Source organism: Trachymyrmex septentrionalis, unplaced genomic scaffold, assembly GCF_001594115.1.
Source record: "Trachymyrmex septentrionalis isolate Tsep2-gDNA-1 unplaced genomic scaffold, Tsep1.0 scaffold3, whole genome shotgun sequence".
NCBI lineage: Eukaryota > Metazoa > Arthropoda > Insecta > Hymenoptera > Formicidae > Trachymyrmex > Trachymyrmex septentrionalis.
This window is the reverse complement of record NW_017305462.1, coordinates 695,370-717,198: the sequence shown is the minus strand read 5'-3', so window position 1 is coordinate 717,198 and position 21,829 is coordinate 695,370. Positions and strand designations below refer to the sequence as shown.

At 31.7% G+C, this 21,829-nt stretch overlaps 4 protein-coding genes across 7 annotated transcripts in view; 2 read left to right on the top strand and 2 right to left on the bottom strand.

Annotated features, from left to right (window-relative positions):
- Positions 1-5,166: 5,166 nt before the first annotated feature.
- LOC108749540 (oxysterol-binding protein-related protein 2) lies at positions 5,167-13,693 on the bottom strand. Its single transcript, XM_018488298.1, has 9 exons — positions 12,771-13,693; positions 11,877-12,078; positions 11,680-11,789; positions 11,379-11,537; positions 10,848-11,048; positions 7,518-7,707; positions 7,091-7,207; positions 6,619-6,836; positions 5,167-6,030 (listed from the first exon to the last, which is right to left on the bottom strand). The coding sequence occupies exons 1-9, from the start codon at positions 12,800-12,802 to the stop codon at positions 5,928-5,930; spliced, it is 1,332 nt and encodes a 443-aa protein (XP_018343800.1). The 5' UTR covers positions 12,803-13,693; the 3' UTR covers positions 5,167-5,927.
- Positions 13,694-15,122: 1,429 nt separating this feature from the next.
- LOC108749543 lies at positions 15,123-16,503 on the top strand. 3 transcript variants are annotated; one of them, XM_018488304.1, is made up of 3 exons: positions 15,123-15,325; positions 15,400-15,692; positions 16,224-16,503. In XM_018488304.1, the coding sequence occupies exons 2-3, from the start codon at positions 15,502-15,504 to the stop codon at positions 16,441-16,443; spliced, it is 411 nt and encodes a 136-aa protein (XP_018343806.1). In that variant the 5' UTR covers positions 15,123-15,325; positions 15,400-15,501; the 3' UTR covers positions 16,444-16,503. The 3 variants fall into 3 exon arrangements, with proteins under 3 accessions (XP_018343806.1, XP_018343807.1, XP_018343805.1); XM_018488305.1 differs by having other exon boundaries at positions 15,123-15,362; positions 15,473-15,692; XM_018488303.1 differs by having other exon boundaries at positions 15,123-15,362; positions 15,440-15,692.
- A 1,732-nt stretch (positions 16,504-18,235) lies between these two features.
- On the top strand, positions 18,236-20,261 carry LOC108749539 (cilia- and flagella-associated protein 20-like). The gene is made up of 4 exons (XM_018488297.1): positions 18,236-18,473; positions 18,692-18,883; positions 19,239-19,471; positions 19,691-20,261. The coding sequence occupies exons 1-4, from the start codon at positions 18,390-18,392 to the stop codon at positions 20,259-20,261; spliced, it is 1,080 nt and encodes a 359-aa protein (XP_018343799.1). The 5' UTR covers positions 18,236-18,389.
- Positions 20,262-20,386: 125 nt separating this feature from the next.
- The window catches only part of LOC108749541 (transcription initiation factor TFIID subunit 9), a 2,060-nt gene continuing 617 nt past the window's right edge, over positions 20,387-21,829 (bottom strand). The window contains exons 3-4 of one of the 2 annotated variants that reach the window (XM_018488300.1): positions 21,399-21,743; positions 20,387-20,596 (exon numbers count right to left, since the gene is read on the bottom strand). In XM_018488300.1, coding sequence (XP_018343802.1) covers positions 20,451-20,596; positions 21,399-21,743 — 491 coding nt within the window. In that variant the 3' untranslated portion in view covers positions 20,387-20,450. Of the gene's footprint in view, positions 20,597-21,398 lie in introns of both variants that reach the window. The other variant, XM_018488299.1, reaches the window with a different exon arrangement.

Genomic DNA, 21,829 nt, shown 5'->3' with positions numbered 1-21,829 from the left:
TCTTGGCGAAGTGCTCCGCTTGTTTTTGCGATCGATGATGAAAGCGCGGAAGCGTGGCAAAGATATATAATAAAAGTTCTTGGAACTTCACGGAAACCTTCGGTAAACCGGTTTATCGATTCGTCTCGACGGCAGATTCTCATCTATACTAACTTACAATTAATGACATGTTTATCGCTAAGAATGGCTAAAAGTCTGAAATTGCATTGAATTTAAATATTAAATTGAAATAGAAAAAAAATAGAAGATTCTTGAGAAATTGATTAGACATTTTAGGATCAATTTGTCGAACATTTAATAGAAAATTCTCTCTTTTAATACGTTCAATTAAACTTTTGTGTAGTATATTTACTTAATTTCTTATTATTTTAAGATAGAAAAGCTTTAAATAAACTTCTCGCTGTTACTTTTATTCATTCATCTTCATCTTTAAAAATGTATCTTTTAACAAAATGGAAGATAACATAGAAAAATTACAAATTTTTCCATAGTATTTGAAAATAATACAAAACACGTTTTGCAGCGGTTTAAAATTTAGATTAAAAATTATTTCAATAAAAAGACATTTTTTTAAATAATTAAGATAAAATAAGACAATTTTCATTTAAATAATGAAACTAAGTAACTAAATATAAATATAGATCTTGTTGAACTATTTCATACGTATGTAATATTCATTTACATACGGAATATATTATGATAAAGTATATTATGATAAAAGAAACAACTTTTTCCTTTAATTAGTAATTTTTGCAGGAAAACAGGTTGAGGTTGAGGAGACAAATAAGGGCAAAAACTATTTATCGAACGCAATTTTGTTAAAGGAAAAAGTTGTTTGTTTTATCATAAAATATCACGTCTTGTATTTCGCGGGCGCAAATTTTGAAACACTATATAAAATAAATTAAGAAGAAAAAGCCAATGAGAACACGCACTAGATGGTTTTTGTGGAAATAATTGTCATATATTTAAAAAATATATAAATAACATTACAGATATTTCGACATTATAATATCGACCAATATATAATATAAAAGCATTTGAATAAAATAAAATAGGGTTGTCAACAGTAAAAAGTTATGACGAAACGTCTGTAATCTTATTTATGTATTTTTTAAATATATGACAATTATTTTCACAAAAAACCATCTAGTGCGTGCTTTCATTGGCTTTTTCTTCTTAATTTATTTGTTAAATATTGGAGTCTTTGAATAATTTAATATTAACCCTGTATAAATTTTCAAAACAGTGAGTTTTTTTTTTTGCAGAAACTTACCCGATACATCCTCAATATCCTTCCTCGTAGACTATCAGCTTTCAAAAATTATCAAATAATATGTATATTCCATTTGAAGTTTAGAAAACTACTACCTACTTTTGCAATATATAAGGTTTCGTACAAACTTAATTAAGAATATAATCAAGAAACACAGATTGAGTTCAATTCTCTCAGCGAAGTAAGTAAAGAACGAAGTGTGTAGAGAGTTGACCTTCGTCAGTGCAGCTGCACCCGCATTACAGTTATCTACAATTCCTATCAATTGCTCCCTACACATTTTTTTTCTCCCTATTTCTGTAAAAATCTCATGAAAATTATCATGCAGAGTTTTTATGTTATTATATTACAATATTACAATAAGTGATATTTTATTTTATTTGTCAGCGGTTATCAGTTTCATCCCAAGCAACAGAATATGTATAATCAATGTGTAAATTAAATCTTAGATATTAATTTTAACCATTTAAGCGAAAAATAAATTAAAAATAAATTATTTGATATATTTTGAAAACACTATTGAATAAACGTTAGAAAAAACATTTAATAAAACGTCTGTTTAACACTTTTTACTAGTTTGAAATATCGTTTTTTACATGGAGACATTTATACTCATATCGTATCAAATATAAAAACGTAACTGATGTTTTTTAAACGTTCATTAAACGCAAATAAATTGCTTGTATTTTACCAAAAAGTTCGGGGAAAAAATCCATTATATCGAAATAGCTTCGTTATCCGTTTTACGATAAAAACTTCGCTTTAAGTATGAGACGTTAATGAATGCAGCACAAAGAAAAATACAAATACAATACCGACAGGAATTTGTGGCGAGTCGCCGGTCGCACACATCCGTACACATCCGTAAACACATTACACGCGCATACAGAGGCATACACGGATGAGAGTTCACAAGGTCGTTGCTGGAAACGTCAAGATAGCGGGTAGCACATAATCACAGGTTAGAATTCGATCGGCCGAATTTCGGTTACTGCACTCCTTAAACTAACTTTTGCCAGCTGATTCTCGGACAAAAATTAACGACGTGTCTCGCTTTGATCATAAAACAGCATCACAAATAATTCCTCAATCCAGCATGAGTGGGTGACAAAGATGATCTCACCTGTTGGTACGTTGCTCATCTCGATGGTCTTGCGGCGCGCAGTTGGAGGAAGATGACGATTTTCGTCGACTGTACGAAAAAGATGGGCGTATTTCAGAATCACAAATCGGTTCCCCAGGAAGCGAAAAGTAACATACGTTCTTCGATACCACGACAAGATCGATCGGTTCTGTTCTGACGGTGAACTGACTGAGCGCCGGCGGCCATATTGAAAACGTGCCTGTCAGTGGCGGCGCGTGGCGGCGTCCGGTAAAATTAAGAGGTGGTTCGGCGCGAAAAAATTTGATATTACCTAATAAAGGTAAATGGTAATTAAAATGGTAAAGGTAATTAAAATGAATCTAAAAATTGATATCTTAAGTCTATTCTACAATGTGCTTTCTGTTTCCTGTTTCTTGCTTCTTACTATTTTTTACATCTTGTCTTTTTACTTCTTATCCGGTTTTTTGTTTTATGTCGCCCGAGATCAAAGTTATCGAACTTCAGAAAAAAACAAGAAATGCAATTGTCGATAAAACAATTATAAAGAGAGAAAAATCAAGAGGTAAGTCATAAATCAGAAGTCAAAAGCTAAAAATTGACGACTATGATCAATTTTTAGCTTCTGATTTCTGAAAGCTTATTATTGTTAGATTGGAAATGTAAAAACATAAAATTTTGTAAATCAAAGATTTTATGTGTATGCGAAAACTTTTGTTTTTTAATTTAAAATATGGAAGGAATGTAAATAAGAATTATTAATTCTATTGTACAAAATTTAAAGTATGTATGATAATTATACAAATATTAGCGATTAAAATATTTGATTTCCTTTTTGTTTTAATTAGCAAATTATTAATTTCTACGTGAAAATTTCAGTGGTTTGGCACAAAGAGATTTGATAAATAATAATAGCAGTAGCCTAATAAATGTAGCTATAAATAAAATAAACACTAAAATTTATATTCATCTTATTTTTTATCATATAAAAAATATAAAAATATAAATTTTATACAAATCAAAGATTTCACATACAAGTCATATTGTCAATAAATTTAATGATTATTTAATAATTAAAATTTAAAATATCAATTCTATGTTGTACAAAAATTACAATTTATAATGATACATCAGCTAGTGATTAAAAAATTTCTGATTTTCTTATTTTCATTTCCTTCTGCAATTAATAAAATTGATTCTTGTGAAAAAATCGGGTTGCTGAGCTTTTAAATCTGCGAAGTAGATACGAGGCCGTAAGAGCTCTTTTTTAACAACATTTATTTCTAATATGACTATTATCTATGTACAGTTACACATTGGCGTGATCTATGCAACGCAAAAACACAACGAGTTCCTACAAACTACGTGCGCGATTTTTAACAATAATAAAGTCCTCACAGGTGATTCGGGTGATTATCACCGCAGAGTATGATCATATCGACGTATAAATCATTCGCATCGCCATTCCCTTATGAAAGCATAGAAATCCTATAGGTGTTTCAGATATGTGCATTCATATACTATATATATGTGTGTATATACTTATATCGTAAACTCATTCACGGTTGAAGCGATGAGTTCGTATACTTGAAGGCTGCGTGATTCAACCGAAAGTTCTATCATCTGCAAACGATGAACTCGAGCTGGAGTAGCGCATGTTCGCAATCAGCTCGGCGGACTGGTAGGATTTATAATTCGAGGATCTGAATTCCAAATCATACCGAATCCCAAAAATATCATTCAACGAATATTATTATTGAAAAATCATAAAATTTGCAAGAGCAAGAAAAAGTTTTGTCCCTTTTCCTTCCCAATTTACTTTCCACCTTCTGTTTTCGGCCTGTCTCAAAATATGTCTCTCGATCGATTATATATAAGAAAGATCGTTTCTGGTTTATTTGATAGCATGATTTAGAATTCAGATGTGTTCTTCCACGATGTAACACACATTCGGCACTCTTCGAGAACCTCAAATTATTGTCGTCCTTTCTAAATTAAGCAGTGTCAACGCACATACAACTTAGACAAAGTATTTGTCTGAAACTTTATCCTAAGAAGCATCTATCGCGCAAAAGATACATATCTACTTGGAAGCAACAACGTAGTTTATTCCGCAAATATATACACATACTGGATCCTTTGCGCCTTTTGACTCGCGGTGTTTTCAATCTTTATGTGTGACCTCCTTCCTTCGCACCTAGAATTCTTAGAATCTTTGGCACTAAAAGTTGCACTGAGAAAAATGTCTAGTTGAATGAATTCTGGTTAAAAATGAACGAATCAGAATTTTCTTAAATCTAGAATTCTAATTAAGATAACCGGAATTCTGATTGATGTAATCAGAATCTTCTGATTCGTCTATTTTCAACCAGATATTTTTCTCAGTGTGTGCGAAACATGAAATCCTGCTTTTTTTTTCCAACGTGGCGTCTCGCAATAGCTGAAGTTCGGTGATTTTTTTCCAGATTGGAAATCGAAAACAACGCACCAAGTTTTTACGATAAATAATTATTGCTTGAAGCTGTCGCGCAAAATCGTTCGGCCCGTCTGACTTTAGTACAATGTATTATACAATCGCTGTATATTTACATGAAAATCTACGGTGTTCCTGCTCAAAGAGTTTGATAAAATTATACATAGATAGAGATAAAAGAAAATCGACACAATCACAGTTTTGATGTTTACAGTATCAGATTTTGGTATAGATATATGTTATCTTTAAATATCTTTAAATAAGTCATATCATTCACTATTTTGTTTTCACTGTGAAAAATGATCCATTCGTCGATCTAAATTTCAGATTCTCAATTGATAAGATACAAGATTTCTTCTACATTTCTATTAAGTATATTTCTGATATAAATATACAAGAATATTTTTTTCCTCGGATAGAACTAAGTCCGATTCTCGTATTAACGTCGAAACGTAACTTGGCTGAATTGACAGATCGATAGAAAAGCGTTAAACGTGCGGATAAATATTTGATGGTTTAACCGAGAAACCTAGACTGAAACAACAGTCTGTGTTGAAGTTACATAGAGTGCTCCTGAATTATGATATCGTTTCAAACTTAGGAAGGAGGATCCTATATAAACTTCAAATCAGTTTCTGTCGTCTCTTACTGGCTTCTTCAAGCAGGGATACTATGAAAGAATCGCCTTTCCGATCCAACATGGCCTCTTATAAAAATAGTATCGGAGACAGGAAGCGCGAATCAATGATACAATCGAATGTACGAAAACCATAAATTCTGGTTCTCAGAAATTGGTTTTCGAATGATATTTGCTTGTATCTCCTGTTCGCTTTCTTCCCACAGCGAAGAGCATGGGATGAAGTACCCAGTTCCAATTTTGCGCTCGAAGAATCTCGCACGCAAGATCTGCTTTTAATTACTTTACACAAAGACATCGATTTCTAATGGCGTCTATTATCGAGCTACGCACCTGTCCTCTTAGGCAATTTATTTGTAATTTTTTACTAACGACGCTCAATTACTGATCTCCGGTTAGCGTTAGTCGGATTAATGGAAGATAACGAACTCCGCCTTCATTAAAAGATGTCCTCGACGTCGGTGTAATTACGATCCCAATACCCGCCCAGATATATCCAATCTTCTTGGCCAGTGTAAGGACTTATACCAGACTGGAACCACCTGCACATTTTTACAAATGAATGAAGAGGATCGTATTCGGTCAAAGCGGGTCTAGATAATATTTGTCTGAATTTTTACAATTTACAGTTCAAATAAAATTGCAAGATCCGTTAAAATATATTATAATATATAATAATAATATATAAGAATATAAAATTTTAAAACATAAATAAAAGAAAGAGCATACAGCCACGTACGCAACGTTGTTTTTCGCACAAGTCATATATTTAAAATTTATTACACGTAAACGTTTTGGTCAAGTCATAACCATCATTAGTACAATAAAAAGAATGCGAACGTTAAATACTAAAATAGCAATTAGGTTGTCGCAGTACAAAAATCGGAAAAATTAATCCAGAGGTCCAGATTTTTACATGATTACTGGATCTTTTAAGACTTGTAACACGGAAACGGTTCATAGGCTCAAGTTGTGCCTATCGAGACATATGTTCAGAATGAAGAGAACTACAACATATCGAAAAATTAGCTAAATCCGCAGAAAGACATTTTCCATTAGATTAGTGCGGGGTCTTTTTTAAATTTATCTGAATCTTGATTTCTATACTAAAATAAAATGCGCAATTATACCTGGGAGCGTATTCGTTTCCTTTCTTCTGCTTGCGCACTTTGCGACTATTCCTCTGTTTCTCCTCCAGCCTAGCTTTTTCAGATGCAGCCCCATCCTGATCGCCATTCTCCAGCTTGCGAATATCCGGTCTTAATCTAGAGTCGGTCGGACATAGGATGTCTCCCATATCAGATTCCAATTCGTTCAGTGACATCGCGAACGTCGTAAATTGATAATACTACAAAATATACATCGTGTCAAATAAATCGATACATCTTTGAAGTAAATTATTTTTATCACATTAGTAGAAATCTGTTGTAGGAATAGAGAATAATTTAAGAAGTATTATATTACAATAAAATAATTCATTATACAAAACATATAAATAATTATGTTGTTAAAACATGTATTTCCGAATTTAAATAAAATTTTGTAAAAATTTAAATTAATTGACGTATTCGATTAATTTATTCAAATGTCATTTCAACTAACATCCGAACTATTGCTGGGCCTTGGTGTAGCTTCCCACAGAGTGACAGATCCTGGAATCTCGTCCACAATCGGAATGTCGTCAACGACTGTATTGCCAAAGGGTTCCTCTATTGCATCCTTTATATTAGAAAAATATACAGGAGTTTTAATGAGTACATTTTGTATAAATGCGAAAAAACGGATTAATTTGTTCAGCAAATTGTTTTATATTAACAACTATGTTAAATTATAATAATGCAGTGCTTGACTATGTCCTTATGTATTAATTGAATTAATTAAAATTGAAAATTACAAAAAAAAAACTTTCAATTTGCATCCAAGACCATTTTTATTTATTTTTAAATTTAAAAAAATCATTTCTTAATTAACAACTAACTTTTCTATAAATTAAATTCCCTGAATGAAATCTAATTAAATAGTTTTATACCTGATGCAAGGGCTTGAAAGCTCCAACTTTGAGACTGTGGAGCTTCGCCAAAACTTTCTTATGTCCTGGACTGGCTTGTGGGCTTTTGGCCTCTAATTTGATCTTCTCCAGCGTTTCCTCGTATAATGAGGGCTGGCACGATCGTAAAATTTCGGTCCATTGACCGTAAAGGAAGAGTAATTTTTTTTTTCTAAAAGAATATAAAGAAACAATAGTAAACTGCTAATAATAATAATGTAAACTGCCCTGATGAAAATAAAAATCAGAGTGTAAGTCAAATGTAACGGAAGAGTAACATTTGCGTAAACGAAACGTCATGAAGGCGAATATTGAAATATCAAAATGTAAAAGAAGCTTAAATGCTTCTTTTACATTTCATAATTCCAAGTTTCGTTTATGCTTCTGTTACTCTCCTGTTACATTCGATTACGCTCCGATTTTTATTTTCATCAGAGCTTTGCTTTATTTCAATTTAAAGTTGAATATAATTTATTATGCAAAAGTAGTATTAGTAAGAGGAGGGGGGGGGGAGGGGAGTTACTTGCGAGAAAGGTCCCTGATCGACATTTACTATCGTATGTATCGATGTTTACTAGTGATGCCGATTATTAAAAAAACAGATCAATTTTTAGAATCAATCCATTCGTTTAAGAGAGTTCAATTCTTAACAATCGATTAATCGGATGAAAAAAAGGATCTATATTCAGAATAATCGATTCTTCCGATTCTTTACCCAGCAACCGCCAAGCAGTTAGTTCCCCAAAAAAAAAAAAAAAACAGGTTCCACTTTTTCAAATCTTTTTTTTAGCACGTTACAAATAAGATTAAAATGGATTAATTATCAAAATAATAATGTTTATATTATAAATAACAATATTTATGTTACATAGACAAAGTTTCTTACAATTATTACATCTTTGGTCGTGTACATACGAATTAATGTCAACTTATATATACTTTTAGCGAACTCAAATTAAATGTAAAGTCCACGGCATTTACAAAAGCATAAGGCATCACATTGAATTGACAGTCTTATCGTGATTAGTTCATTATTTATTAGTCGGCAATCAGAGTTGGCAGTCGGGTCGGCATGCATAGTTTGTAATCTGATTCTGATACGAGCTTTACGTCATGACCAGTGATTGAGTGATCCCAGATTGCATGCTATCGATCATGTAACTTCTCCCTAGAACGGAAACGTGAAAAGTGAAAATTTATTGTATGTATACGTTCATACATACATACATACACACATCAAAATTTTCACTTTTCACGTTCCTGGAGAAAAAGTTACATAATCGATATCCAGGGCCCCCCCTATTCTTAAAAAGAAACGTGTACATACGTTTCTTTTCAAAAATAACCCAGCAAACGAGAAATTGAAATGGATTAAAATAGATTAAAATGGATTCAGATTTTCAGAAATACAGATTCATGAATGTTAAAATGAATCCTTTCCAATCCTGAATGCATTTTTATTTATTTATAGGAATTGCATAGAGTATATCTCTATACCTCTCAATCTAAAAATAATATCAGCATTTTCTGTGCATTGTGAATACTCAATTCAGAATTGTAAATAGAAAGCACAGTTTTTTTTTAATTCGGTTAAATTCAAAAATAATATCAGCAATTTCTGCGCAACGTGAATATTGCTCAATTCAATATTCTGAATATGAAATGCAGTTGTTCAATCTAATTGAATAAAAAAAGTTTTTATTTGAAAATGGATCATAAATGCTACTTAAATTATTCAAAATTGTAAGTAGGAAATTTTTCGTTTTAATCGGACTAAGTTCGAAAAAAGTTGTAACGTAAAAATAATTAAATAATAAAGCTATGTTCTTTTATTTCTCTTTGATTAGAAGTAAAATGAATGATCGAATGTGAACACTCGCAAATCAAATCGAACTTTCCCGAATATTAGGCTAATCACAATGCGCGACATCGGCCAAGTGAGATTAGATTATCTGACACTTATCCAATGTCCGATTGCGTCAATGTTACTTTGATTTTTGGCAAGCCTTAAAACTCTCTTTGCCTCGATCTCTTTTTCGATTTTAAAACGAGACATTGATGCAACCGGGCCATAGTAATGTAAATTATTTATACTTTATTATATCTGTTAAATGATGATATTTTTATTATATCAATATAATTTCATGACTACTTCGCCGTAACGTTCGAACGATTCATCAATACGGTTGATGTCAAATATAAGCGATTTCTCCAATATTGCGTCCGAGATTCGCTGCACGCGATAGTGACATATTTAACAAGCCTCAGCTCGTCAATTGCGAGTTATAAGCTTTAGTTTTTAATACGTATGAAAAAAACGATATAATAAAATGGGAATAAAAAGTTTCATTCGCATCATTGTATATGTACTTTCTTTACTCCCCTACAACCGGCGCTTCTCTTATCGTGTCGCGAATCACGTACGTACATATGTACCTATCCGCCATATTAGCACTGGAGCCTAATCTAGACTTATAGTCTAGAGGCAGCAAGTTTAGGGGAGCGGCATTTGAAAAAAAGTTTTAAAACAATAATTTTTGCCACGCGAAGAATTAAGAAAAATTTTATAATAGCTCCGACTCACTTCAACATGCGCATTGGATCAAAAAAAGGTATAAGGGTGTTTCAAAAAAGGTCGAGACATTTGAATATCTCAAAAATATAAGTTTTATAGAAAAGTGCTTTAGACATCAAAAAGATCTATTTACTGATTATCAGTTTGATCTTAAATGACGTTGCCAAGATCACATCAATTTTTTCAAGTGGCAGATCCCACTTTTTATTTCAAAATCTAATAGCTCTGGTATCAAGAACTTTCCAAAACACTATAATAAAATCTTTTTTCATGAAGTACTTTTCGAATTATATGGCATGAAAGTTACAATACCGCCGGCATTAGCATTGCTCAAGGTGTTCGACCAACGACTAAAACCTCTTGTTCAGAATCATATCCTGGATAATATTTGTTGAGATCAACGTCACATATTGTAGATTGTTTCTCTTATTTTCATTTTTGCACTGAAAATTCATTTTTATGTAAAAGAAAATAACTTTACGGTTTCTCAATCCCTGCAGATGATCTTTTTTTTAATAGTCGTTTCGCCAACGTGGTTATTCTTCAGTTGAAGGGCGGGGGGGAGGGGGTGACAAAAATTAACTCTTAATTCGACCCTGCTTATCCACGCAAGAAAAAAGAAAACGTATAACAAATGTAAGTAAACACGTGTGCAATTCCAGGGTTAAAATTAATCTTTCCATTTTATATTGTTATGCACACCACTCGTTGATTTAATTAATTAAATTAAAACTTACTCTTGATTTGTTATGAATCCCTCGACGCGATGGACATCCTTGCCATTCAAGGTGCTTTTAACAAAGCATAGCTTAGCTTTTAAATTATCCCCTCCGTGCTGTCTGATTTCCAAAGGGCCTGACTGCTCCATCCATAATTGGCCTACCAAGACATTGTGAAGGATGCAATTGACGTTTTGCCAAGTGTAGGACTCCTTCCATCTATTCAAACACATTAACACATCGACTATCTCTTGAAAAAAGCCCAAAGTTTCCAGTAAAATTCTCTTAATATTGTTTTAATTTTTAATAATACACAGCATTTTTTTATCGAAAAAATTAATATATTTATGAAAATAGAGACGAAATCTAGAAGTATGTATCTTTTCGTGAGATCGAGTTATTTACGTTTTTTATACCTTCGAAATTCAGAGGATTTTGATAAAAGGGAAAAGGTAACAATTATTAACTATATAAAGTAAACACAAACTACTACATACATTAGTTTATTATAATAATTATTAAACCTGAATAACTTATTACTGAACTTACTTGGGTAATTCGACCGTGACAGTTCCTTTCGGGTGTACCTCCAGTGATTTTCCCCAAAATTTCAATTTAGGATGGATGCTGCCATGAAAGATGAAATCCTCACTGTCGGCGTAGAACGCGGACACTGGTGGATGATGCGAAACCTGCTCGCATATTATCCTGAAGAAGATTCGAAGAAGAAATGAGTTCCAATATGCAAGAGACGGCAAATTGGCAGTGAAATAATATTAAACAAATCAATTTTAATTAGAAATTAAATTGACGAATTATAAATGTACGATCTGTAAAACGAGTTAGTTACCGGAAATCTTCGCGTTGCAGCTCGTATGTCTCGCCCAAAATTGGATTGAAAGGTTTTCCAAAGCGCTCCCAGTTCGAAGCGAGGGCACTCACAGCGAAAGCTGCGACGTACTGCGTAATCATTAATTTCGTTTTATTAATAGTAGCGGGTTATTGATTTATTATCCTGATTAAATTTCAAAGCGATTCCTCGCGCACCTGAAGCCTCAAGACTGACGACTCTTGCTGGGATGCCTGCTTGAGCAATACGGCATACTCCATATATTCCGCGACGCGTTGCAGGAAAGAAAGCGGCTCGTTAAAGATGACCGGCATGCTGGTCTTGCTGATGTCTTTGCCCAGCTGGAGCGTCATTGAGCACAGATTTACTTCGGAATGACCCGGAACTGGTAACGATGTTCTTGAAAAGAACAAAACGCGCTTTGATAAAAAATAAGCAAAAAATTTTTTTCAGCAAGTATGTAATCTGATTTTTTTTTCGTAAATAAATATCTAGGATGCTTTTTCACACTCTAATTGTCACTATTATTAATAACACTTTGCATATTATTAATTGTTTTCTGTTTTATTGGCATTTGAATTATACGAACATTACACGATTATGGATATTATTCACAATTTTCTGAAAAAAATAAGTACAAACAAATATTAAATGGAGTAAACACGTTAAGTAGTTTATTATGATAATAATGTTAAAAAAACAATAAAGATTTTAATTAATATAACGTCTTTTTATTGCGGATTTTCAATAAAATTGTATTTTTAAATAACCTTAAAGAATAGTTATTAAAAAAGAAAAACAATATGACTAGAAGAGGAAACAATGTTCATTTTACGAAAATTCTTTTATTGGAACATTTTTTTATTGGAATACGTAAAAATTGATATATAAAAGGATGACTATTCCCGAGGATTAAAGATGATGTAGTAGTTTTCTTATATAAATTTAAAAAAAAAAACGATAACTAGGGAATTCTCATATCTCTACATCTTCGAATATTTGCAGTTTTCAATTCGAGGTTTCGAAAATTCGAGGTTTCGAGCAATATTTATAGATTCGTAAATTTAAACATGTCGGAATTTATTGCCAACCTGTAACGACCTGATATCCTTTCGTTGGCCATTGTAAAACACTGTCCTGGTTATTGAGCGTCCCGACGATGGCAGGAGCTTTCAATCTGTCGTTCTTGCGGGTCGATACTTCGATTTTCACAAACATTGACCAGTGATTATGAAGCTTTATAATTTATTACTGGATGTAAAAATTCAAGTCATTCGACATTTTTCCTCACTGAGAAATTTGACAGAAATTTCACAAATCGCGTCGAAGTTCTTCAAAATTCTTAAACAGATAATTGGTAACTTAACGGAATCGTGGCGCAGGATTTTAGATCTTCACAGATATTTACAATCTCCGATGTTCAGTCAGAAAATCAAAGTTTTATACAAAATTTATCAGTTAGATGTTAAATATTTGAAGATATCAATTTTTAGATTCTAATTCGAAATTCTCTAAATTTGACAGTGGAATTACTTAGAAATTAGAGTCAGCCGGGTTTCGAATTATCAGAAAGAGTTTGGTGTATTTAAATTTCTTTGAAAAAATATACAATCTAAAATATTTAAATTAAATTCTTCGGAAAAATCTATTTTTATTCGTCAGAGAGATATTCCACATAGTTCGATATTTAGCGTCGTGAATAGTGTCGGTGAATTTTTGGGATGTTCACAAACTCGAGGGCCTTTCGATCTTCCGCGGCGGAACAAGAAAAAGGGGATAAGGGAACGCGGTATCTAAATGGACCGTCCGGTTCTCCAGAGAGAAAAAGCTTTGTCTCGCTATCTCGACATCCCGACAGTTATTCCGATTAACTTGGAAGCCGCAGATAGTGATACTCGCGGAGGATTCTTGCGATCCCGCACTCGCTGTCACTCGGTCATGGCTGTTGGGAATTTTGGAAAAAAATCGTCGAGACCGGAAAAAGTACGACGCGGTTATTTCAGCTTCGTCTCACGATCAGCTGTATATCTTGAAGACTGTTGAGCTCGGGGGCGTGACGACGAGCTCCCCCTTTCCTTTTGGAGCAAATATCAATAAATCCGAGCATGACCGTTGAGCACTCGAGGATTTCCGTTGGAACGACCGACTGATTCGTTCCTCAGAAGGAACGATCAGTCAGATTAAATTTGCAAAAGATCTCGACTTCCTCAAAATAATTAATGCCTTGACCGTCAATAAAGTTTAAATGTATATAATTTATTTTCAATTTTTTAAATATAATCTTCCAATTTTTTTCTCCAAATAAAACGATAAACTGATAATTCAATTCTCCTTGCGCGTTTTAATAATTTAGAAATAATACAAAAATTAAATAATAAAATAAATAAAAACTGTCTTTAACTTTTTAATTAAGGAATCATAAGGGAAGTTAATTATTAATAAAATATTTCTTTAAATAAAAGAGATATATCATATTTTAAACTAAATAAGAAATTGTCTTGAATGAGGAGCAAACAATTTTTTTGCGATTTTATTCTAATATCATAACTCATTCAATTTTAATTAATTTAATTAATAGGTAATGCCGAGGACTGTATCAATATTTAACTATAGCTGTATATACATATACACAAAAATCAATAAATGCGGAGGTGGAAGGGCAAAATTTCAACAATGTGAACGAACACGTTAAACACTCACGATTGAGAAAGATTATAACATCACGCAATCAAGCGGCCTGTGTGGAAAGTACGGGATGAATTTAATTAACGCGTACCTCATACGTATGCACTGTCGAGACGATCAAGACCACAATGCTGCCCTCATCGCGTGCAACCCTCCTGATAAAATTGGCTCAAGACACGAAGAGCATTCACTAAAAGGACCATTGAGAATGCAAAGATCTTAACTGATAAGAGATACATTTTTCATCGGACTATTTCTGAAATTTGAAACTACAATTTCACGTTTATCAATTTTTTTCGTTTAAATTATAGTGCTTTGTCAAATTAATCCTCAATTGTTAAATTTGTTTAAATTCATACTTTTTTTTTTTTCAGAATTTTTATCTCAAAATTCATAGAATTAGATCTATATATATATGTGTGTGTATTTTTTATATCCGTGTATATTTTTTAATAATATAAAATTTGAATTCTTATTGTCCATTTTTTATTATTGGTCCAATTTCTGCATTTTTCTTCGACTTTAATAATAAAAATATGGATTCTCAATCGTTAGATTTAGCGATCGATAATGGCATTCGGCGGAGGATTATTTTCTATCATCAGATTGGTATTTTTTACAAGTCGCTCTCGTTTTTATTGTTCTAAAGAGTTCAGTGCTCCGTGAGCGCATCGTCGGCTACTCGGAATAAGAATAAGCCGAATCTATTGATTCGCCTAGAAACCAAATCGATATCCGTACGAGGTACAGGCACTCACTTCGTTACGAATCGGCCAATTTTCCTCGAATCGTTCGTTGAGTTCGTCGTCCGTTTGTCATATCTGCTAAATTCTCCGGTCTCGAAAATCATTATTTTCGCTGAAAAAACGATTACGATTTCAAAAAGATTGTTATTCTGTAGAGTCTTCTACGAGTGAAGAAAGTGCAAAGAAAAAATATGGCATTACGGAACATTGCGTTTGTTAGATCAATAAAGCTTAGTTTACTGACAAATAAATGTAATGCAAATCAAATTAATCTGGAGAAATTTTTCAGTCTAAAAAGTGCTTGAAAATATTTTTTATTCACCTAATAGAACTGAGATTGAATTTTGAATTGTTCTAAAAAGTGGCAGAAAGTTAACGTCAATTTTTGAAAATGGATAAAAAAGATGACTCGTTGTTGGACAACTTGAAAATTTCTGGAGAGCTTAAGAATTCTTCAAAAGTGGCGGAAGAGAAACCTGTGTTTCGCAAGTACCGCACGAAGCATATGAAGCAATTTCCGGAATTATATCGAAGCGATGTTTCAATTCATCCCAGCTATACAGGCTTGAAAATCTATCCTTAGTAAGAATTAATTCTCAATCGATCAATTAACGGAAATAAATTAGATATAAATAAAAGAGAATCAAATTTTTTTATATCAAAGTTTGTTGTCTCTGTTATAAAGCATTAATTTTGTTAACTCTTCATTATTTGTATGGAATGTATATATCCAGTATATCTCCATTTTATAAATTTGCTAAACGTGCGTGAATATTATTTATACACATATATTATGATATTTAACGTAAATTGTTTCACAATTAAAAAAATGTTTGCATTTATTTTTATCCAAAAGATATAGATTATTAATCTTTATTTAATTGTAAATTATCAAAGAGAACAATAAAAATAGAGATATATAATGTTAAAGTATCAGATACACTCCACGTGAGTTAAAAAAACCGCACGAGTAATGTAGGGATTAAATGAGACGTTCTGAAAAAGTTTACACCGAGACTTTAAAGGTCACTAGCTTTTTATAAAACTTGTATAATTTTATATTGTTTATGATATAGTTCAGAATTAATTACAATTAATTGTATTTTTTTTAAGTCATGTAGTCTGCAGGCAACGCGTGCAAAGGATTCAGCGACAATCATTTCGGCAGCTGAATCGTGAGATCGCGCATTTTGCTATGGCCCAAACGCTTGCTCTGGATGGTGTGAGAATCGATCGCGTCTTCAGCATTGGCATGTCGCCGAAGATGTTAATCGTGCCAGACCTTTTAACAGAGAAAGAGAGACGCCGACTGAACGAGCTTATCGAAGATTAAGAAATCCTTCGGATAATTTCAATGGGAATAGATTATTTCCCTTAATTATTATTCAATCATCTCTGCTATTAATTTCGTAATTAATGTCGATCTGTTTAATTACCTCTAATTGTAATTATATATATTAATAAATTTCTAATTACTTTTGTAATTATTACTGATATATACAGGATGTCTGATAATTGTTCTGATAGAGTTAGTAGAGATGTAGAGCTTATATATATATATATATGAAAAGAAAATAAACAATTTATTTTTGTCTCTTGCAATTTTTCTGTAAAGTTGATAGTATTTGAATAATAAAAAATTATTGAAGACCAATTTTCGGAAATTTTTAGCAATTAATATCTTGTTAACTATTGAGAAAATTGTAAAGGACTTTCCATCTCAGTTTAGTCAGCTCTACATAGCCACGAACTCTGTCAGAACAATTATCAGATACCCTGTATATATATATATATATATATATATATATATATAGTTTTGCGTTTTTAATCTAGAAATGTTATTAGAAATGTTTTATATTATAATTATAACAAAACACATATTTATTCTTTGCGTACTACGATGACTCCATTTGGAGTTACCTCCTTTTATTTTGTAAACTGCTCGCTTGATTTTTATAAAAATCTTGGTCTATGGGGTAATTCGATGATGCTTTATTCGAATTTAAAGTCAAAAATAAAAAATTCAAAATAATAGATTTAAAAACAAAATTTAAAAAAATTTATCGTAAAACTCGATTTTAGGAAGAACTCCGCACAAACCTTATGGAAATTAAATTTTTCCACAGGCACGATCTTCTTTAATGAATCATTTGACACCTCTACGAGGTGCCATTTTAAAAAATGGGCTATTACTCAATATTTTCAGCGAATACGGTGCATTTCTACGTCATGATTTGCACTTATTATGTATATTTTTAAGTAAAAAGAGAAAATCTTTATAGTTTTTTAATTTTAGGGAGATTAGCGTTTCAGACTGATTGTATTGAAAGTTCGGAAAATTATCAGCGCGCAATCATATCTGAAATAAATTGATTTAATAAAGAATATATATTGTATTATTCAAAACATCTAACTTTGATCATGTTGGCGTTCTTTATCTTGTCAACAACGTATGACAAGGTTAAGGTAATTATAGGGTAATCCCCTATCCTGCATAATTAATAAAAAAAAGTTATAAGGAGACTCACAATAAAGCACTCCAATTTGTAATAGGCGAGAGGACTCGCCTCATAGATTGTCAATAAGATCTCCGATTTGTGGGAAACAATCAAGTCAATATTATTCTTATAATTTTAACCCGTTCTGAAAAATAAAACGTCTCGTAGAAGTCAAATAATTCATTATAGCGAGTCGTCTTAGATAACAAAAAGTGTCTAGTCATAAGACATTCTTTGCGACTTATAAACGTCTTATGTCATAATTTTAAACTTTGTATTATTTGGGGTGCCTGTGAAGACTTTATTAGGACGACAAGATCTACAATACATCAAATTTTTAGCCATGGGGGGCCTATAACAATATATTAATTCGATCGAAATTCAATTTTTATAAGCTTTATGCGGGATCCTTTTTTAATTGAGAAATAACATCAAATATCTAGTTTTTCTTTTTATTTGAAGTTCATCAATAATGAACAAATAGTTAGTATTAATTTCCAAATTGACTTTCAAACTCTGATTGTAAGCCCTGCAATATTGGTTTCTGCTTTACTGGAGATTATATTACTCTTTTGAAATTTGGCATTTTTAGGCTATATTCAAACTCGCAATTCAACAACTCCGATACTTTCCATTACTTTAAATGCGTTTTTAATAATATAATTTTGTCCCAAAGAGACAGGACGTTGGCAATTAATGTGGAAACTCGAAAAACAAAGGAAAGAATTTAATTTGATATTTGTCAAACTGTAAACAGCTAAGCAAATATTTTTATAAATAAATGTTTCGAAATACTTATCAGGGCGGATTTTTATCCATTTTGTATAGTTGCGGGTCGTCCCCTCTGGAGTTATGGGACATGCACGTTAGTTTTTATCACATTAAAAAGAATATCAAGATTCATAGTTTCATAATCTCGTAATTTCCACAGTCTACTTGTAAATTTAATTTAAAAAATTAATATTTTTATATTTCTAATAATAAGAAAAAAGTATATATATAAAATAATAAATATATAAATATATATTTAAAAAGTACATGTATATTTAAAATTATTGTATTGCACCATTCACATTTATTCAGGTAAAAAACGGATATATACGCAGAATTACAGATGAAGAGATAAAGTCATTGGCATTGGAAATAGCCGGGACCAATGTGGCTACAACTTATATTTACTGTCCAGCGTTTCCAAAGAAGGAGCTGGGTATAAAGCTACCCTTTCTTATCATCATTATCAAGAATATGAAGAAGTATTTCACGTTCGAGATAACAGTAAAGTCCATTTGAATGCGTACTTAAAAAATAAGGCTTCTAAGTTTCTTTAAACAAGACTTTTTTTATTCAATTCTTTCGATATACAGATACTTATTGCTCATCTTTAATAAATATAAAATTTTATTTTTTTTCGTAAATAAAAGATGATGTGTCTTAAATAAAACTTCTAATTTTTATTATTTAAATAAACCTTTTATATAATTTTTCTTTTTGAATAAAACTTTCTATTTCTTTTTCTTTTCGAGTTCCTTTTCTCATAATACATATATTATATATAATATATTTCATTTTTTTTTGGTAGATTTGCGACATATTGCAATCTGAAAAAATTAATTAATAATTTGTTAAATAGATATTGGACGACAAGAATATGCATAGAAGATTCCGTGTGAGCAATTTTCAGAGTACGACACGCATTCGCCCGTTTTCCACATCCATGCCCATCGGACTTTCAGGTGGATGGAATCAGATTCAATTCAATTTGTCTGATTTTACACGACGAGCCTATGGTACAAATTACATTGAAACCACTAGAATGCAAATTCATGCCAACTGCAGAATCAGACGAGTTTATTTCGCCGATAGGCAAGGATTTAATACATGTATCAATTAATTCTCTAATCAATTCTTTAAATGTTGTATTATCATTGATAAAATATGTTATTTTATTTATTTAACGTAAGCTTTATTAATAGATATCAGAAATTTCATTAATTTCTTGATATTATGATAGGTCAGGGTAAAATAATTTATTAAATATTAAAGTAGTTTCAAATTAAATGTTAAGCAAAAGCAATTTTTAAGGCTTTATTCAGAGGACGAACTGCCAGAAGAGTTTAAGCTCTTCTTGCCGATGCATCGAAAGAAATGCGTTAGAGAGGAAGACGTGCTGAAAAAACCTACTCTAATACTTGAGAAAGTGCCGTCCGTCGAACCAATTATCGAGCCGAAAGTGGAGGAGATACTTGAGCTGCCAGTTACGAAGGAACCTGATTTAATCGAGAAAGCGATACCAGATGTGCGTGCGGAAGAAGTAGAAGAAATAATTATAAAGAAAGATGAAGAAGAAAAAGAAGAAGGAGCAGAAGAAGCAGGAGAAGAAGCAGAAGAAGCAGAAGAAGAAGCAGAAGAAGAAGCAGAAGAAGCAGAAGAAGAAGCAGAAGTAGTAGAAGAAACAGAAGAAGCAGAAGAGGAAGTAGAAAAGGAAGAAGAGGAAATTAAAGTTGAAGAAACTGTGGTTGCCGAAGAGGAAGAAGTCGAACCTGTGGCTGCTACTCGTGAATATGAGGTCGAAGAAGAAGAAAAAGAAGATATATTGGAAGATGAGGATGAAGAAGATGAAAATGAAGAAAATGAACGTGAAGCTGAGGAATAAATAAAATATAATTTCAAATAATGAACCTGTAAAATAGTTTCAAATAAATGCGTGTGTTTTATACAATCTTATATTTTATTAGACTTTGTATATTCTTTTGTATTATTTTAACAAAAAACGGATTATAGAATTATTACAGAGTGTTAGAGAATATTAATAATTAAACAGAATAGTATTCAGAACTTAAAATTATGGCATATCGTAATCCTCTTCCTCTCGTTTTCTTTTCAATGATTCGTCGGTTTCCATTTTCGCAGTCGGCAATGTTTGATTGGAAGTAATCTGTATCTTCGGTTTCGTTACTTGTGTTTTTACCGTTGTACTACTTGTTGCCGCTACAAAAATATTCGTATTAACATAGATATTATGAGATTTAATTAAAAAATTTTCAACTAAATCTAATTTTAAAGCTTCTTTGTTGACTCACTACTATCATCTAAGATTATGATGTCAGAAAACACATGTTAGAATTTAAAAAATATACTGAAACTTTTCTTATATTTCATTAATTAATAAATAACTATACATCTAGAAATGAATTATGCAATCAAAATGAAACGAGTTCTTTTTACTGTGACAAATTATAAAATTAATAATATACAGAAATAAATATAATTTAATTTCTTCTCAAATAAAAAAATAAATTTTGGTACATTCTACTCTAGTCTAGAGTCTATTCTATTCTATCGATTGTGTGGAACTGTTGTATTAATTTATTAAAAGAATATTTTTTTTTTTCAAATATAATTTTATATTTGAATTTTTGTATTTTCTCACTCCTGATGTCACAATTTGATTTAAAATAGTACTGGTAAATAAACAGGAATTTTAAATATGTAACTTTTTAAATGTTACAAAATTAAATTCTTTTATATTTGTAAATGTTATACAAATTCTAGTAATACCAAATGCAGCTGTTTCAGTACTTTTTTATATTAAAATCTTACTTGCTGGAGTTTTAAAGGAAATACGGAATGGTGTGGAGTAATGGGACTGCAGTAGGCAAAACGAAGCTGACATTGAAAATAGAAAAAGGACATATTTTATATTAAAGCAATATAATAAAGTAATTACATGTATTAATAAGAAATTAACCTAATTATGAATAGATCAGTTACCAGATCAAGAAGCAGTTACCTGTGGAAAATTTCAAAACAGGTTTCGGTATAGAAATAGTTTGTGTTCTTGCAACAGTGGCAAGTGTTCCAGGTCTTTTAACAATCGACATACTAGTCTTATTTCCCTCTATTTTCGATCTTGGCTGTCCACCGGATTGATTATTGCCAACCAAAGAGTGTCCTGATTTTTGAAGAGCCTTCTTTGTTGCATTTTTAAGTCTATAATTCGGTGCATTTAAGCAATATCGATCTGGTGGTAATCTGAGGCCATTATTTGGTTTGACAAAAGGCAGCGGAATATTATTCTTGGTTCGTGCCACATCCAATAGAACATCTCTGGGTGGTGGATTTGTGAATGAACGCTCTAACTGCATCTTGACTGCCAGTCTGACGTCATCTAAATCAATAAACTTCTTTTTGGCATGATTTGCATATACTTTGCTATCGTCC

Bases quoted from the DNA above. Each gene is read 5' to 3' on its own strand.
- LOC108749540 (XM_018488298.1), bottom strand. From the start codon at position 12,802: ATGGCCAACGAAAGGATATCAGGTCGTTACAG. The intron at 11,538-11,679 runs GTAACTAACTCG...AATCTTCTTCAG, and splicing joins CTGCAACGCGAAGATTTCCG to GATAATATGCGAGCAGGTTT. The intron at 7,708-10,847 runs GTAAGTTTTAAT...ATATTCTTTTAG, and splicing joins GGATTCATAACAAATCAAGA to AAAAAAAAAATTACTCTTCC.
- LOC108749543 (XM_018488304.1), top strand. From the start codon at position 15,502: ATGGATAAAAAAGATGACTCGTTGTTGGACAACTTGAAAATTTCTGGA. The intron at 15,693-16,223 runs GTAAGAATTAAT...ATTTTTTTTAAG, and splicing joins GGCTTGAAAATCTATCCTTA to TCATGTAGTCTGCAGGCAAC.
- LOC108749539 (XM_018488297.1), top strand. From the start codon at position 18,390: ATGTTTCGAAATACTTATCAGGGCGGATTTTTATCCATTTTGTATAGT. The intron at 18,884-19,238 runs GTAAAGTCCATT...TTTGTTAAATAG, and splicing joins ATTTCACGTTCGAGATAACA to ATATTGGACGACAAGAATAT. The intron at 19,472-19,690 runs GCAAGGATTTAA...GCAATTTTTAAG, and splicing joins CGAGTTTATTTCGCCGATAG to GCTTTATTCAGAGGACGAAC.